We start from the raw sequence: 20085 nt of genomic DNA on the forward strand, positions 1-20085 counted from the left end.
CTGACCATTCTGAAACACAATTTAGAATTATGCTAAAGATATTACCAAAAATAACCAATCCTACTGACCCAGAGATTCCATGGCAAGGCATTTTTTTTCACAGAGAACCAGGATAGAAAAGGCCTATATATTCAAAAATTTATAACAGTACAATTTATAATACTACTTTTAGTAGCAAAGGAAGGAAAGCAAGAAGATGTCTAAAGAGTAGAGAGTGATTAAACAGATTATAGCACATGAATATAATACAATACTACTGAAGCATAATAAATTACAAATATAAAGACTATATAGAGTAGAAAAATCATGTGGACTGCTACAAAATGAGTCAGTAGGTCTGGCCAAACAATGAGCACAATAACCACAATAATGTAAGACAATGACAATAACAACTTGTATGAAAAGGGGAAAATAAAATGTTGTAAAATTAAAATTACTAAACAGTTCAATAGGATAAGAAAATTATCTTCCTTTCTTTGAAGAGCTGGGAGACTAATACATTGTTAGATTTGTTTGATGGATTGGTTTTGCTGATTGGATTTCTTTTTAATTTTCTTTTTTACCCTGTTACAAGAGATGATCTTCTGGTTAATGAAGTGGGGACATGCATATTTAGAAAAGAAAATGTTGGAAAATAAAAAAGATATTTTTTTAAACATCCCAGGTTGGCTAGTATTTGCTATATACGTTCTTGATGGGGGAGAGTTTCCATGAAAGTATACACTGAGACAGGTATATAAAATTCAAGGCCTAGAAATAATTTCATACTCTTCCTGTCAATTCACCTAAATATAGTTTGAACTACAATTATAACACTCAACAAAAATGAACATTTATCTCTGTCATTAAAAACCTCAAGAGAAAGAACTGTTCCCCAAATCCTATAAGGTTTTATTTACTCTAACCACTCCTTGCTTCTACTCATTACTTAACCAGGAACATCAAAACACCTGGACAAACATCCTTAACACATAAAACAGAATTATCTCCAGAAACTTTTTAAGAACTTCAAAGAGCATTAGCTTTCTTTTAAATTTTTATTATTTTTGTTTATATAGCCATTTATGATTTGCAAAGCACTTTGCAAGAGTCACCGTATCTATTCCTCAAAAGAACCCCATGAAGTTGGCAGGACAAGGGTCATGGTCAAATAAGGAATTGGACTAAATGTTCTATATGGCTCAATCTAGCTCTAAGTATTATTATGCTATTACTTCTAGTGCACAAAGAGCTGGCCTTGGATCCAGGAAGGCTTTACTTGGCTTTGGCATTGCTTCTGGCACATATTCTCTGGGTGACCATAGGAAAGTCACTCTCCTTTTCTAGGTTTTCCCTATTTCAGTAAACTCATCTAATCCCTATGTCCATAATCATGCCTGTCATCCTGCCCTTGTCCATTCCTATTCCCAAGGTCACACAGTGGTTGGGGTGGCTAGGTGGCACAGTGAATAGAGCACTGGCCCTGGAGTCAGGAGGACCTGAGTTCAAATCCTACCTCAGACACTTAATACAAAACTAACTCTGTGACCTTGGGCAAGTCACTTAACCCCAATTGCCCTATCTTCCCCTCTCCAAAAAACAAAATAAAACAAAACAAACAAAAAGATCATACTGTGGCATGGTCAGTATTTAAATCCAATTCTTCTCTGAGTCCAGGAATATTTATCCAATATTATATAATCTAGTAATATATATCCAATAATATAATCCAGTACTATAAAAGATGCCCTCACTCCACTACAAACAATGACATTATTCCCAAACATTTATTAAGGGCCTCCTCAGTGAAAAGCACTCTATAAATTCCTTGGGAGACAAAAAAAAATAGATGAAACAAAGTCTCTGAACTTATGGGATTTATAGTCTGGTGGGGGAGAGCATTAGCTTTTAAATGAGAATTTAATGGTAAGAGAAAAATTCCATCAAGATTCAAATGTAAATCCTTAATTCCTTATACCATCATTCCCAGGTATTTATATGAGGTCCTAATAAAGAGTTAGAAAACCAATAGACCATCCTTTATTAAGTTCCTACTATGTGCCCATCACTATGCTAAGTGCAGTGGATCCGAAGGTAAAGATGAACATTTGAAATTAATATAATGACAGACTAATTGATTTGTAGAATTAGAAAGGATCTTGAAGTTAATCTATTACAATATATGATTCAGCAAAGAGACAACTCTTAAAACCTTCTGCTACATGGTCAGTCAGTCTCTCCTTCAAGGCTTCTGGCTATGATGATCTTGATTTGAGACGCCATTTTTGTACAATTCTAATTATCAGAACATTCTTTGTTGTTTTAAGAAAAAACAACAACGATAACACCACTCCTTGTAGTATCTAACCATGTGGTTGTCTGGAACTATTCCGGAAAAGTCACTGAGGTAACTAGATGGTTCTACAGATACATCTTTGTGGTTGGAGTCAGGAAGATGAACACTGCAATCAGGCTTCAGATACTTGCTTACTACATGAGGGATCCTCTTTAAGTCACTTAACCTACACCAGGTTTTGTTTCTTTCCCTGACAAATAAGTCATTTGGACTCATTGGGCACTAAGATCCCTTCTAGTTGTAAATCTAGGATCTTATGATACAATAATCATCTTCAACATAGGAGCTCTCCAAACATTTGAATATAGATGTTTTTACAAACCCCACTGTCTCATCTTCTCTGGGCATATTCTATATCATATTTCTCTGTTCATCTTCTACAGTGCTTGGGACAGAATCTTATAAATAGCAAACACACCACAAATTTCTTTTAGGCAAGTGTAAATGGGCACAATTTATTACTCTTATGAAATAGTTTACTTATCTTCTTCACATTTTTGGTCATCTTTTCTTTTCTAGATAGTTTATTTTGTCTTAGTTTTTCCCCAATATATGGCTCTCAGAAATAAACATAGTATTTCAGATATCATCTAGAACAAGTGACAATATACAAGTATTTATTACTTTCCAAGATGGGGACTGTGTGTGTATAAATGTAGTTTAAGTGTGCATTAGCTTTTTTTCTTTTCCCAAAAACAAGCCCCACGAGGAGAGATTTCAATAAAGAAGAGAAGATATATGTAGCCAAAAGTCTTCATGAGATTGCAGCTTTTCATATGATTTTTTCCCTTTACACTTAATGGGCTCTAGTATGGAATAAATAATAAAGATTACTATTCTACAGTTGAGTCAAATTAAGGTTGCAGCACTTGAGACTTCAGCACTGAAGTCGATGTTGGCTTGAATATCAATTTTTGAACCATAAAGCTTAATGCCTCCTACTTGTTTTTGGCAAGGCAACATCAAGAGAACTAAATCTAAATCAGGATTAAAGAGAAATACAGAGGGTACCTACTGTTGTTTTAGCACTCTGCTGGTATCCATCCAACTCCATATTATTAACACTTACCATTCTTACAGAGAAGAACAGCCAAGTAGTCCTGAGAGTAAGAGTCAATGTACAGCAGAAGGCTGGGTGTTTGACCCGTCAAAAAATTAAATGCAATATTCTCCTTAGATGATGGCATAGAATCCACATAAATGGCTGAGGAGGAAAGACTTGTATTCTTGGTCACAGGATAAGGCTCTTGAAAAACATAGGTTATAGAAGTACCAGCTTCAAAAATTGCAGAAACCTCTGGAAGACAAAAGAAGACCATTATATATGGAGTTATTACAGTGTTTTATGCAGAATAAATGCTCTATAAATATTCTTTTTCTATTAAATTAACCATATCAAGAATGGCAAATTCTTTAAAATTGGTCACTAAGGTACTGAGAAATCAGCTGGAGCCATGAAAAGAGATTTGGACTTGTCAACAGGCCTGTTTCGACACAAAATCTGTGTGACCATGAACAAGTGTTCGAATGCCTATGAACTGTACCTTCTTTAGCTATAAAATGAAAGTGATATTCATATTGTTAAACTCTCATGTTTAGTGTAAAGAAAGGGCTTAGTAATCCTTACGGTATTTTATAAAGGTGGATTATTATTATCATTTCTCTGTCATGTGGGAGAGTTGGCTATGAAAATGGAGAAACGTATAAATTAGATGCAATAATGAGAGATGTATCTTATTGGCAGGGCCATAACATTTGAGAACCTGAGGGCCAGATCAGATGCCCAAAGTCTGTCTACTTCAGCTCTAAGTCTATTATGCAAGGATCCTATGACTCATGCAAATTGGGCTATGGTTTGTTGCCAAGCATGGTAACAAACAGAAAAGGATCTATGGGATACTGACAATTAACTTGTGTAGTACCTTAAGTATATATGGAATTGTTATGTATGCAATAAAATATGCATGGAACCCCAACCATCTGTATTAAATTTTGAAGAAATAGTCCTATAAGTAGAACTTCCAATAAAGATGTAGATGCCAATAAAGTAGCTCTCCATACTGTAAATTTATGTATAAATAATGACTTGTAGACATATTCAGAGCCTTACTTAATGTACAGTAAATGAGTGAGATGGGAGCCCTGGGATCTTTACTGTGTTGGCTTCCACACCTGAAATTCTGGAAGGAGAATGTAACATCTATGAACTGAGAATGAAAAGGTAATTAGCCTTAGAATATGACTCTTTGCTCCCTCACTTCCCTCAAAAAAAAAAAAAAAAGCAAACACCCTCTGATAGGTGAATCTATTCTTCTACCTTCTGAACATAGTTACTGAATTTTGTATGTCATAACTACTCCTTGTGTCCATGTTTGGCTTGATTTCACCTATAGAAAGAGGTTGGGGAGGGAAGAGGAGTTGTTGTTCAGCAGAAAGAGCACAGACACTAGAATCAGAGGACCTTTATTCAAATCCCACCTCTGATAATACAAACTTGGGTGATATTGGGCAAGTTACTACCTTTCCAGGCCTCAGCTTTGTCCTCTTTAAAAGGAAGTGGTTGAACTAGACAATCATTGAGTTTCTTTAGTGCTTCAGAGGAACAGTTAGGTGGTATGGTGAATAGAGTGCCTGGTCTGGAGTCAGGAAGACTTATCTTCAAAAGCTGATCAAAACTGACCTCAGACACTTACTAGCTGTGTGACCCAGGGCAAATCACTTTACCTTATTTTCCTCAGTTTCCTCACATGTTAAAAATGAGTTGGAGAAGGAAATAAAAAAAAATCCAGTATCTTTGCCAAGAACACTCCAAAATAGGCTCATGAGAAGTTGGACACAGTGAATAACAAAAGAGCTCCAGAACTAGGTTCATGGAATATTTCCCTAAAGCCACACACACACACACACACACACAAACACCTGGAGATCACTCCTCATATAATTCTTAGTAAAGTCTTTATTAATTTTTCATTTTATGTATAAAATATGTATTTTCAAACTTCTCTCTTGAAGTTATCTGCTATTTGCTCCCATCAATGTGCCTAAATACAGCTTTTGCTTCATATTGTAATGGCATATTTATTACTTCTTATAAAAAAAGTAAAAATATCTGCAGCAAAAAAATTAAATATTTATGTATATTTCTTAGAAAATTAGAGATGTTACACAATTTTACTAAGATTTACAAAAGTGATTGACATTTTTATTTGTGTGACAGTATTAGTACTCTTGCTTATGAAGACATGCAGTGGAAAGCTGTGACAAGAGAAGTTTTTGGTTTATCATCAGCTAGATTCCAGAATTTCCCTGAGTACATTTCCTCAGGGAAACTGCCCACATTGTAGGATACCATCTCCTACTTAGCTGAATAATGGCTTTTTTATTTGATGCTTCCTTTTTTTGTTGTTGTTAAAACCTTAGGCTACTTCAGGGCAATCTACTAAGAATAGCAAACTAGCTATAGGCACAGATATTACATGATCATAAATGTTTTCTTTAATTTTTCTTTGTACTTAAAGTAGTTAAAAATGCCACAAATATGCATCTTTTGGCCAGAAGAGAGAGACAAGACAGATCAGTTGTACTTTTCAGTTTTACATTTGAGGAGCATTTTGTTGTATTATTATTCTTTTAGTAATCTGAACCTAAGATTCTTGCTGGGTTTTTATGAGTTAATACTATTCATTTCTTGAGTTACGTAAACCAAGAGTTTGAGACCTCCTGATGAAGATCAAGTTTTATGAGGGTACAAAACCTCAATAGTAGTCTAAGAGATAAGGAAAATGAAAAAAAACCCAACATATGGGCTGGTAAATGACTCATACTAACTGCAAGGTTATGTTAATGACTATATTACTGCAGGACAAACATCATTTTCATTGGCAGAAATACATTGAATATATACTAAGCTTAGAGATAAAAAGAGGCACAAAAATAGGTCCTGTCTGTATACCAATACAGTATAGATAAGGAGAAAAGATGTACACATAAAAAGAAAAATAATGAAAAAAATACTCCGTCATATGTTCAGTGAACCCTGAAGCAATAAGTCAAGGTCCCATGAAAGAAATGTAATTTGGACTGGACCATGAAGTGGTATTAAGATAAGTGGAAATTAGATAGTAGGGATCTCCTCTGCCTGTAGTTAATGGTTTGAACAAATTCTAAACATCCATTTTGGTTGGACCAATGGCCAAGCATACTTGGCAATCAGTTAAGATAAAAGATTTTAAGAATGACAACAGTCTGGCAATCAGATTCAAGTATTCCATGTGATAGAACAATACAAAAAGAAACAAAAAAAATGGTGCCTCTTGGAATTGTGAGGGCCAGTTAAGGTATCCCCCCACCTCCGCACTCAGAACAGCTTTTATCATGACTATCAGAGACCAAAAAAAGGGGTACATGAATCCTGCCTGAATAAATCTGGCTCCAGAGGAAATATCTGATGTTCATATGACATTAGAAAGTTTTAGGGATATGAAATAATGGAACTACCAGAATATCTTGGGGGGGGGGGGAAGTGCTCGAGACATTATGTAAAGACAGCCTTATATCTGAATAGATCTCTATACTATTCAGCAAAACTGGATTTAACCTCAATCACTTATTTGAATAATAATTAATCTCATTGTTTTTCAGTTTCCAGAATCCCACTGGAAAACAATATTGTAGATCACTCTGGTTTAGAGTAATGTTCATTCATAAAAGCTGAGGACTTCATACTTTCTCTTATCAAAACCCTACTCTCAAAAGGTATCAGAGACTAAAGGGAAGGTTTTCGTATTCTAGGGCCTGTGAACTTAAAAAGAAATATGTCCCAATAACTACATTTTACTTTATGACTGTACATATTTTATGATATAAAAAAATAATATTCTGAGAAGGGAACAAGAGGCATAGTTGAACAAAGAGATACATGACACATAATAAATAAAATAAAGTAAAGAACTCATACGGTATGGAATATGACATCTTGAAAATGAAACTAAAGCTCCTTAAACTATAGGTCACATACTTATAATCTTTTTTCCATTTAAGATTGAGATTTTCAAGACAAAAGAAGACATGGAAAGTGAGAAGCTGACTATAGAAGAATGACAGATCACAATGTGTATTGCAGGACTGTCAAGTGAAGTTAAGATTACTATTTAAGAAAGCAAAATGATAGACTCTCAAGTCAGGGATAGTTGATTTTTTTCAGGATTGGAAAGAATATGATCCCTGGAGATTTGCCTCTCTTTAAATTGAGAATGAAAATATCAGTAGTGAGACAAAGAAAACTGCCCAAATAAAGTGTTATATCTTGAAATTTTGTGGTATAGCAGGTACATAGTAGAATTCAGCAGTATGATTATTCATAAGAAAAAATAGTTGAAAAAAGAATAACAAACACGGTTTCAGGTACTTAGGGTCCAATACATAGATTACTATTAAAAAGTAAAATTATGATTTTAATATACAATTATTTCTTAAGTATTACCAGTACCAAGTAGGACAGGAATTATGATTAAAACTACAGAAATAAAAGGTAATTTTCATTCAAAAGAAATAGATCTAACAGAAAGGGAGAAAAACTGTGGTGTAGATCCAGAATATTTACATCTGTATTATGTGTTTGTGTGTGTGTGCGTGCATGCGTGCATGTGTGTGTGTGTGTGTGTGTGTGTGTACTGAGTAAAAGAACATACTAGAGAACATTGGTTTTTAAAGCCCTTCGCAACCTGGGCCCTTCCTGCCTTTAAAGTCTTCATATAGTTTACTCTCATCAATATACTCTCTAATCCAATAATTCTGGCCTCTCTGATCTTTCCCATACAAGATATTTTTCATTCCTTTATTTGTGCTTTTCCACTGGTTATCTCCCAGGATATCCTTCTTTACTTCTCCACAACTTCTCTTTCTATTTTTCAACGCTTGGTTCAAATCCTTCCTTCTGAAAATGGATTTACACAGGGTCCCTCTTCCCTCCCAACCAGCCTCCTTCTGTGATCTTTCATTTACAATGACTATATGGGTTTTATGCCATCTGCCCCATATAGTATGAGCTCCTTGAGGGTGAGAACATGCATTTTCCTTTCTTTGAATACTCATTGCTTTGCACAGTGCCTGGTAATTAGTCAGTGCTTAATAAATAAATGATGGACTGAATGGATGAAAATAAATGGTTAGAAAAACAGTATCTGGCAAAGACTCAAACTGGATGAAAGAAATGGATCAAATGTTCTCAATTTGCAAAACTAATAATAAAACAAACTCAGAGGCAAGCTGTGATAGTGACAGAGATTCCAACCATCCTGGCATTAATTGATCGACTTAATCCACTGTAAGAAGAGCTTTTGACAAAGTTGTGAATTATTTTGTGGATTGTTTTTAGTCTCTCATATGGCAGGAAAAGCAACAAAGGGAATCTAAATCTTAGAGGGAATTGGTTTGTCAGTTGGAAAGATGAAAACCTGAAGAGAAAATACATCTCTCACTTTGAAGTTTTGGTTGCCTAAATGTTGGGGAATACTAGAAAGTCACACTTGTATCCTAAGTGACTACTCTGAGACCCAAAAAGGGAGATCGTTCAGGAAGGATGCAACATAGGATTCAAATTTAAAAGGAAACTTAGGAAATCTTCAAATACACACCTTTCATTTATAAAAGAGGACATAAATAATAAGAAAGTGAGCACAAGAAGGTTGGAACCAAAATGGGGGAGAAAAGGCAGGGACTCACCTTAGCTCTTCCAAATTTCACTTCAAACCACTTTAAATAATGCTCCAAAGTTAATTTTGGAGAATCCAAAAAGGATGAAACAAAACGATTTTCTAGCACAAGACAACTTAGAAAGTTAGCGAGAAAAGTCTGCCCAATATGGAGAAGTGGAGACCAGTAGACATCGCTCAGCAAGCCAGCAGCAGGCCTTTAGGAGCTACTGAACCTGTAGCAGTAGCTTCAGGAACTTTCAATCCACATATGGTAAGGGGTTTGGACAACCATTCAGAAGGAGATTATAAGGGTCCCTTTGCTGGCATTGGGTGCAATGCTGACACACAGATCTGGGTAACAGTACTAGGTCACAGTCCTACATAATAGCCCAGGGTGAAGGAGAGCACTAGCACATGAAAGCTTGTGGCTGTAGTACATTTTGGACCCTGGTCACAGTTATAGGGCTTGTAGGCACTCATAAACACCTCTCTTTATCTCATACCATCTAGGCAGAAGAGAAATCTTACAGATATCCAGAACTAGCTACACAAAAAAACCTGAAGTTTGGAAAAGGGACCCCTCAACCATAAAATCAGAGCCCAAACTTAACATAAAATTAAAAATGAACAAATTGGGTGGAAAGTGAGCGATAAACAACAAGAACCTAATCGTAGAAAATTATCAGTTTGACAAAGAAGATCAAAACAACACACTCAGAAAAGTCAACAAACTCAAAAGTGCTAAATTCACAGCCTCAAAGAAAAACATGAATCGAGCTCAGGGTTCCAAAAAGAATGCCGGGAAGAGTAAAGAAAGAATTTTTAAAAATCAAATTTTTAACAATGTAGGGTAAAAACTGGGAAAAGAAATGACAGTTCTGCAAGAAAATCATGAAAATGTAATCAGGAACTTGGTAAAAGGAGGCACAAGTAATACTGAAGAATATAACACCTGAAAAAAAACAGAATAAACCAAATGGTGAAAGAGGCACAAAAATCCAACAAAGAATTCAGAATTGCAAAACAAATACAGAAAAAGTGGCCAAACGTAGAAAAGATATACAAAAACTCACTGAAGAGAAGAATTTAAAAAGTAGAATTGGTTACATGAGGGAAAAAAAGATGTACAGAAATAGAATGAAAAAAAGAATTCATTTGAAGGCAAAACTGGTCAAATGGGGAGGGGGGGAGGTACAAAAGCTCACTGAAGAAAATTGTTCCTTTAAAAATTGGAATCAGGTAGGAAGCTCATAACTCCATGACATACCAAGAGACAATACAATAAAATCAAAAGAATTTTAAAAAATTGGAAAAAAATGTGAACTATCTGATTGGAAAAACAACTGACTGGGAAAATAGAACAAGGAGAGAGAATTTAATAATTATTGGATTACTTAAAAGCTATGATCAAAACAAAAGCCTAGAGATCACCTTTCAAGAAATTATCAAAGAAAGCTGCTCTGATATTTCAGAAATAGAGGGTAAAATAGTAATGGAAAGAATCAACCAATCACCTCCTGAAAGAAATCCCAATATGAAAACTGCCAGAAATGTTATGGCCAATTTCCAAATTTCCCATTTCAAGGAGAAAGAATTTAAAGCAGCTAGGAAAAAAAAATCAAATATCATGTAGCCACAGTCAGGATAAAACACAATTTAGCAATTTCTACATTAAAGGATAAGGGGCTCATAATGTGTTATTCCAGAGGGCAAAAAACCTAGGATTAAAGCCAAAAGTCACTTAACCAACAAAACTGATTATAATAGTTCAGGGGAAAAAATAGATATTCAAAGAAATAGAGGACTTTTAAGCTTCTTATGTAAAGAAAAAAAGATGAATAAAACATTTGACATTCAAATACATGACTCCAGGGAAGCATAAAAAGGTAAATAAGAAAAAAAAAGATTCAATAAAATTAAATTGTTTACATTCTTACATGGGAAGATACATGTAACTCCTACGATCTTTATCATTATTAGGACAGTTAGAAGGAATATACATAGAGAGCAGCAGTATGAATTTAATATGACGGTATTGTATCTAAAAAAATAAATAAAATTAAGGAGTCAGAAAGACGACTGCATTGGAAGAAGTGGAAAGGGAGATTAGAATGATGTAAATTGACACAAAAAAGAATGAAATATCATTTACTTTAATGGGAAAGATGGGGAAGTTAGGGGAAGTGCTTGAACCTTACTTTTCATCAGAATTGGCTTAAAGATGTCACACCATACATACTCAGGTGGGTACAGAAATATATCTTATACTATAGGAAAAGAAGAGAGGAAAGAGAAAAGAGAAGGATGGGGATAGAGCTGACAAAAAAAGCAGGGAGGGGGGACTTTCAAGGTGATCAAAGTAAAATACTTTTTTCTAACATTTTATTTTAGACACAAATGCCAGAACACAAATACAGCATAGAGAAAAGAAACTAAAAAATATCATAAACTTAAATATTGGAACTTAAATACAAAGAAAGAAAAAAAAACATGTCATGTGCACATCAGAATATGAGAGGATTCAAAATATGTCACAAATTTTCATTTCAAGAAAGCCTGTATGATATATGAGATAATTTATGGTGAGAACTGTCCATCTTTTCTTTGATTCCCTGTAAGTTTTCTTTTGTTCTCTGCTGTACACTTTTTTACTCTGTTCTTTTTTTTCTATATTCCTTCTCCCCCCCCCCAGAAGGCTACAATTAAGTTTGGATATGTTTCTCTATAGCTATAGTTATATACATACATATATAGACATATACTTTCCCAAATAAATTCTGCTCTTGATTTTTGTTTTTGTTTGTGCATACCTCTGTTTTCCTGTCCTTCCTGCCACCTCTACTTTACTTCTACCCATTACCTTGCCCTACTATTACTTAGCCCCTTCCTAGGATCCCTCCCCTATCCTCCCATTCCCATAAATCTAACACCCTTCTATACCCCCCCTTTTACCTATTCCCTCACCTTCCCCTCTAAAGATCCCTCCCTTGTACTCTCCCCCTTACTATGCCCCAACTATTTTATTTCTTCTGAACTAAGAAGACACTTGTACTCTTTTGAATATATAAATATATTGTTCCCTCTTAAAAACTCATTACCAAAATATGTGGTTACCAGAACTTCCAGTCCTTCTCCCTCATATAATTCCTCTGTATAGATTCTTCCCCTTCCATCTCATTTGTATAAAATGATTATTCTTGGGGCAGCCAGGTAGCGAGTAAGAGCACCGGTCCCAGTGTCGGGATGACCTGGGATCGAATCCAGGCTCAGACACTTAGCACCCACCCAGAAACACCTGGCCATGTAACCTTGAGCAAATTACTTAACCCCAATTACTTAGGGGTGGCCAGGTGGCTCAGCAAGCACCGTCCCTAGTGTCGGGATGACCTGGGCATCAAATCCAGGCTCAGATACTTAGCACCACATCCAGAAATAACTGGCCGTGTAACCTTGAGCAAGTTACTTAAACCCAATTGCTCTAAAAAAAAAGTAAATAAAATGATTATTCTTTTTAGCTGTTCCTAAATGGTTTCAATTTTTAAATTCATATCAGGTTTACCCCAGTCTTTATTATGTACTATCCAATTATTAAAAAGAATCTGTCTTTATTCAATCCCTTATAATCAGTCTTTGGTATATACTTTATATTTCTCTTGACTCTTGTAGGTAAAATCTTCTAATAAGTTTAGTGTTTCTTTAAACAAAGTCTTCAAAGTCTGACAGCTGATGAAATATTCATTTTATTTCATTCAGGATTATACTTAACTTTCCTGGGTATGATATTTTTGGTCAGAGCCCCAGTTCTTTTGCTCTATGCTAGTGTTTCAAGACCTGCAGCCTTTTAATGTCTCCACTATGGGTCTTGTGATATTCTAATTGTGGCACCATCATATTTAAATTGTTTTATTCTTATTGCTTTTAATGTTTCATCCTTGAGCTTGGGGTTCCAGAATTTGACTATGATATTCCTATGAGTTATCCTCATAGGATCTTTTTAAAGTTGTGATTGATGTACTTTTTTTTTCTATTTCTACTCCCCCCTCCACCCTTGTTCTAATGTTTCAGGACAATTTTCTTTAATTATATCTTGTCTTATTGTGTCAAGATTCTATTTTTCATCATAACTTTCAGGTAGTCCAATTATTTTCATGTGTTCTCTTCTTGATCTATTCTCTAAAGATATTATTTTTCTTTTATTTATATATTTATTTTTTTTCCTTTTGGGTGGGATATTGTTTTTCTTATGTTTCATTTTCTCTACTATTTTTTATCATTCATATTTTGTTTAGTTATTTCTTGGTGTCTTATAATTTCACTGGCTTCAACTCACTCGATTCTAGTTTTCAAGGTATCATTTTCTTCCTTGAGGATCTAGATCTACTTTTCTAATTGGTTGACTTCCCTTATTCAGTCTTCTTGTTGGTTTTTTTTTTATTATTCTTATTCATGTTTTAGTTTAGTTTTAGTTGTTCCTCCATCTCTTTAATTTGATTTTTAATGTCTTTTTAAAGATCTTCTAAGAATTCTTTTTGGGCAAGTGAACATTTGGCATTACTCTTTGGGAGTTTCTTTACTTCAATATCCTCTTCTAAAGATGAACCCTGGTCTTCTCTATTCCCATAATAGTTTTCTATAGTTTCTCCTTTACCTGTATATTTTCAGTGGTAGTAGCTTAACTATTGTAATCAGCTCCAGCTCTGGGCCATGCCTCTTGCCCCAGATGTTCAGTTCTCCCTTCTAACCTGTAACCAAAGACAAACCTCCAACCTTCCATAAGTGCACACAGCCACGGGCTTTCTGCCCGGTGCTTCTCCACTCATTGGGCCTGTGCTCTTTCTTTCTCACACCTGCCACTCTTCACAGCACAGTTGGGTCTAGTGTTCCTTCTCAGCAGGGGTTCTTTTAATCTTCCTGGGCTCAGAGGCCTAACTCCCCTCAGTATCTCAGAGTAAAGCTTCCAGTAGCTGGGGCCAAGTCAGCCACTCACACCAACAACACCTTGTTGTTTGCTGATAAAGCGGACCCTCAGCTGGAAGTATTTCCTCTTCACAGAGTCCAAACCTCTTCCTGGAATTTTTCTTCCAATCATCTCAAACTGTCCCAGGAAGACCCTGTTGTGCCCCTATTCTTATTGATTCTTCCCCACATTTTTTTTGCCCTAAGGTGCTATTTTATCTCTTTTGTGAGAGAAATTTCCAATTTTCTGACCTACTTCACCATCTTCCCAGAATCCTCCAAAGTAAAGTATGTTTGAGGATGCACAGAGTAAAAGGACAGAGAAGACTGGATGAACAAGGGAAATTATAGGATAGAGGAAAATACACAGTAATCATAACTGTGAAAAAATTATAGCAAGTTTCTCTGATAAAGGTTTCATTTCTCAAATATATAGAGAACTGTCAAATTTGAAACCAAATGAAATAAAATCAATTACCATTCCCCAATATATAAATGTCAAAGGATATGGAAGAGGAACTTTTCAGGCAAAGTAATCAAAACTTTCTATGGTAACATGAAAAAAAATGATCTAAATCACTATTGATTAGAGAAATTCAAATTAAAACAACTCTGATGTATGATTCCACACCTATCAGATTGGCTAATAGGAAAGAAAATATAAATGATACATGTTGGAGGGATATGGGAAAATTGGGACACTAATGCACTGTAAATTAAGTTGTGAACTAAGCTAACCATTCTGGAGACCAATTTGGAATTATGCATAAAAGATTATAAAACAATGCATACCCTGTGACCCAGTAATATCACTACTAGGTCTGTCCTTAAAGATAGTAAATATATCTATATATAAAGAAAATATTTATAGCATCTTTTGTGGTAGCAAAAATTGGAAATTGAGCAGATGCCCATGAAATGGGGAATGATCAAACAACCTGCGGTAAGTAATTGTGATGGAATACGATTGTGGTATAAGAAATGATGAGCAGAATGCTTTCAGAAAAAAAAAATGCAAAGACTTACATGAATGGACGTAAAGTGAAATGACCAGAGCCAGAACACTGTACACAATAACAGAAATATTGTAATGACAATCAGCTGTGATAATGGCTATTCTCATCAACACAATGATCCAAGACAATTCGGAAGGATGTATGACAAAAAATGCTATCCACCTCCAAAGAAAGAACTGATATTGTCTGAATACAAACTGAAGCATATTTAAAAGAAATACTTTTATTTTTGTCTATGTTCTCTTTCATAACTTCACTATTACATAAATGTTCTACAAGAGTACGTATACATAACCTCTATCAACTTGCTTGCATTCTCAATAAAAGTATAGGTGAAAGGGGAGGGAGAGAATTTGGAACTCAAATTTTTGTTAACGTATGTTAAATTGTACATGTAATTAGGAAAAAATTATATATAAAAAGTGAATCCTGGGGCGGCCAGGTAGCACAGCGAGTAAGAGCACCGGCTCCAGTGTCAGGACGACCTGGAGATCGAATCCCGGGCTCGGACACTCAGCACCACACCCAGAAATAACTGGCTGTGTAACCTTGAGCAAGTTACTTAACCCTGATTGCTTAAAAAAAAAAAGTGAATCCAAGATATTTTGAGATTATGGAACACACACACATGCTATATAGAAAAAGGAACTTTTATTTGCTTTCTGAATAGATTATTTATATATGTAGTAAAATGTATCTTAAACAATTTATAAGTGTCAATTTATTTGTAATAATATAACATCTGATTTTTCATGAAATTTAGCAAAATTCAGGGAATGACCTTTAAGAATCACCGTTTAGTCATATTATTATGTGATGAGGGGAGACTAACCAATGAATAGTCTTTAAAGCATGCATAGATATTTTGTTGTCTTCTTTGAAGCCAAATTATTGCCTAAAATATACTTTTTAAAGGGTACACTATAAAAATCATAATACTCTAATGAAGGATTGATTAGTTAAAAAAGGAAGTGATCATCTCTTGAGATCATAAAATCTTAGATTTACAGTTGAAAGGGACTTTAGAGTTCAATTTGCTCATTTTACGGATGAAACTCTGGCCCAGAAAAATAAAAACAAACAAAAACCCCAGGATTTAAGGACCTAAGTGTATTTGAAGTAGTATTTTAATTTGAATCCTGCTGACTCAAAAACTCTACCCACATCTTCATGTCTCTGTTCTACCAGGCTTGCCTTTTTTATTCCTTTTTACTTATTTTAATTTAATTAATTTACTTATTATTGGGGGAGTGGCAGCTGGAACAGAGGAATGATACTGACATAATGTATCAATATTTAAGCAACATAATTGGTGATCTTCAGTAATATCTTTGTGTATGTCAAAATATAAAATAATAGTAGAATTAGATGGTTTTCAACTTACTGAAGAACTATTTTCAAAGAGTGTGGGTAATCAATTGATTTCATCATAGAGGAAGATCCCCGATGATTATGCTGTAAAGCTTTGTTCTTAAACTTCATTACATTTAACATTCTTATGAATGACTAAAGTCATATGTCAGCTTATCGAATTTTTAGATCACATAATCTGGAGTTATAACTAATATACTAGATTAAAGAAAACTTCATCTAAATCTTAATAAGCTAGAATCATGAACTGGAGTTAGAATCTAAAAAGAATAAATGTAAATTTTTACACTTAGGTTAGATACACAACAACCAAACAACATATAAGTATAGGGTAGAGGACAGGTATTCACATAAAGTACCTGGGGTAGGGCAAGAGATGTTTGAAGCCTTAGAAGATTGAAGACTATACAATATTGTAAAATTGCAACAACAAAAAGAAAAGAAAAGAAAAAGGGTGGGGGTGGGTGGGGAGGAAGATCCCTGCTTCTAGAATTGCCTTATGATGTGGCAAAAGGGGCCCAGTTCTCCACTTTATAGCAGCATAATTCTAGGAAGAAACCTTCATTGGTCAATATCCAGTACAAAGAAACCATGCATGTATATACATACATGCAGAGGGAGAGAGAACCAGAATGGAGCTAAGATTCCTACTAGTCAGATCAGAAATAACTGTATTATTATGTTCAGTTCTGGGAGCCACATTTTAAGGAAGTCATTATGAATCTGGAGTATATACATATAAATACAGATTTTGCCTTCATGTAAGGAAGAATATTGTCATTAAATTTGCCTGAATATAGAAAGCACTGCCATATTAAGTAGAGGATTTTTGGATGAGGCTTACAAGTAGAAGCTGAATGACCATTTATACTAAATACAATAATGGGGATTTATGAATTGGGTAGTAGATTTGGACTCTAAGTTTATATATTTCTAAGCAAACTCTTCTGCTGTCCCATCACTTAAAAGTTCAGTTCCTGAACGCATCAATTACTGAATGGCAGGATGCTATTTGTATGTTATTAACTATCAGGAAGAGTGAACAATGAGTAAGATGAAAATTATTCAACACACACATGTTTATTTTAACTTAAAAAAAAGATGAAAGGGAAAAAATGGAGAGTAGAAAGGATGTACCCGCATGTGCTTGTGAAAGATATATTTCATGGAGAGGGGAAAAAAAAAATAAGAGTTGTTTGGAAGAAAGCAACCAGAGAAAAATTAAGCTAAATTTAAGACAATAAGATCTATGAGAGGGCTGAGTAACAAAGCTAGAAAAATGGAGAAAAGTCCACAATACTATTTATTTGGACAAAGCACCTGAGTATATATCACTTGAAATGACACTAGTATATGTCTTTGGAAGCAGCTTTTGGTACAGCATTTCTTCTGTACATGAAACATCTAGGAAACCAGAGAATTCTGTCAACAGAATCTTTATTTTTCAGAGAGAGTAATTCATAGGAAAGTTCTAGTAGAAAGCCATGAATGTTTTCATTGTCATAGCTCAGATTATGTCTGCTGGGACAGGATGTGACTTTTTCAAAAATTTCTATGCAACGGTCAAAACACTGTTGTTTTACATTTCTACAATATTTGTAAGGAATACAACATAACTTGACAGAAATTATTATACTACACAAAGTCAAATCATATGGGGAGGGGGTAACGAGTTAGAAGTTGATGTGAATTAATGCAAAGCATAAAATATAGCATACACACTTAACAAGTTATTTCACAGATAATTGAAAACTCCCTGATGAGAAAATTCCCGCTCTCAAAGGCAGACCTACATTTTCTCTACAACTCAGAATCTTAGAGAGGTACCTAGAACAGAGTTATCAAATCCTCAGCATTGCAGTCTGTAGCAATCTCTGGAGAGACAGAACTGGGAAATTTTTAACAAAATAAATAAAAATAACAAAACATAAGCAATGTTAATGTGAGGTTATGGAAGTTAATATGTGGGCTCCCCTGGGATCCTTATATACAGCTCATTGGCAATCATTTCTACTGGAGTTTGACATCACTGTGCTAGATTATTGAGAAGTTGAGAGACTTTCCCAGAGTCACAGAGCTTGGAAGTATCAAACACTAGACTTTAACAGAGGTTTCCCAACTTCTAGGCCTGCTCTCTCTTCAGCCTGCCTCTCAGAAATGGAGTAAATTATAGAGGATTGTCAAATAAAATCATTTTTATTACTTTCAAATTCTAAGCATTACAGGAGGTAGGTGAATAAAGTATTGAGTAGATGACCTTGGAGGTTCTTTTTTGATGAGCAGTCTTTTTATTAGCTTGTGAAATGTTTGAATATAAATGTTGCTTTAAAGTAATTGAAATAGTTGTTCTTTATGTCACTTAATCAATACCCTTGAATTCTGGTTTATCCTTTATCCATAAAGCCCATTTTTCATTAATGCAATTACCTTAAAGATAATATACAGATAAACTCTAAGTCTGCATTTGTGCAACAAGTTAAGAGAAATTCTAAATCCATGGGACCTGACTAATCTTGAATTTCTATAAAAATATTCACTACCCCTCCACCAATATCATCATCATTATTTAGGGGAATGGAAAGAACATCAGACCTCAGGGTAGACTTCTGATCTTGGTTCCACTATGTGGCTCTGATAAATCAAAATTTCTCTGGGTTTCCTTAACTATAAAAAGCTAAATTTGGACTAATTGTTCTATAATGTCACATCTAGTTCTCAAACAAAAACAGAAAACAAACCAAAAATCCTGCTATGATTCTATATAACCAACTTCATATTTAGGACTATAGACATTAGCTAATGTGAAAAAAAATAGTCCTACACCATAGTCAGCAATGGGAATGGAAAGAGGGAGTTGACTCCCAGCCTAGTTTTTTGTATACTAGATTTCATTGTCTTGTAAGTCTCATTTTGTATGTTTAATAAGTGGGTGTTAATAGCAGGCTGCAAAATACTCTGGGTGACTCAGAAATTAAAAAAAATAACCCTAAGAAATATAAGTAACAGCATTTTTATTACTTATATGTTTATTCATCTTATCACATTTTATCCTGATAACAATTAAGTGAAACAGGTAGGTGCTAACAGCCTGTATTTGATCATCCAGTTCCTCATAAAATGCCTTCTACCTAATTTAAGCCTATCCAATTAATTTATCTTTCTGTATCAACTGAGTAAATTGAGGCTCAGAAAGATGAAATGATTTGCCTATAACCACACAGCAATTTGGTGGGAGCATGACTTTTGTGTCCTGATTTGAGCCCAATGGGTCCTCTTCTGCTGCATGCTAACTCCTCATTAACTATAAGAATGAATCTTACCTTTTTTACAAAAGGGTCCTTCATATGGAGAGTTGGTACAGTCACAGAGGTAGCCATTATACTTCTCTACACACTTTCCTCCATTATGACAAAGGTTGCCGTAACTGCTGCAGTGCCCAGGGCATCCAGGCTTGACGCCAGGTGTAACCTTGGCCTTTTCCTCAAGATCAAGTTTCTGTCCATTTAAATGTAAGGAGCGAATACATCCTAGGAATCCCTTCTGTCTTGATGCTGTGCCACCTGAAAGAGAAAGAGAGAGAGAGAGAGAGAGAGAGAGAGAGAGAGAGAGAGAGAGAGAGAGAGACAGACAGAGAGAGACAGAGAGACAGAGAGAGACAGAGAGACAGAGAGAGACAGAGAGACAGAGAGAGACAGAGAGACACAGAGAGAGA

At 34.9% G+C, this 20085-nt stretch overlaps 1 protein-coding gene across 2 annotated transcripts in view; it reads right to left on the reverse strand.

The window, feature by feature from the left end:
* The window catches only part of CNTNAP5 (contactin associated protein family member 5), a 934370-nt gene that overhangs the window by 127792 nt on the left and 786493 nt on the right, over positions 1-20085 (reverse strand). For both annotated transcript variants that reach the window (XM_069066887.1, XM_069066888.1), the window contains exons 18-19: positions 19694-19933; positions 3405-3632 (exon numbers count right to left, since the gene is read on the reverse strand). In XM_069066887.1, the coding sequence (XP_068922988.1) occupies positions 3405-3632; positions 19694-19933 (468 nt within the window). The remainder of the gene's footprint in view (positions 1-3404; positions 3633-19693; positions 19934-20085) is intronic.

The sequence above is a fragment of the Petaurus breviceps genome, unplaced genomic scaffold (assembly GCF_028583685.1).
Source record: "Petaurus breviceps papuanus isolate PSGF00001 unplaced genomic scaffold, PetGlider_PUasm1.0 90731, whole genome shotgun sequence".
Classification (NCBI taxonomy): domain Eukaryota; kingdom Metazoa; phylum Chordata; class Mammalia; order Diprotodontia; family Petauridae; genus Petaurus; species Petaurus breviceps.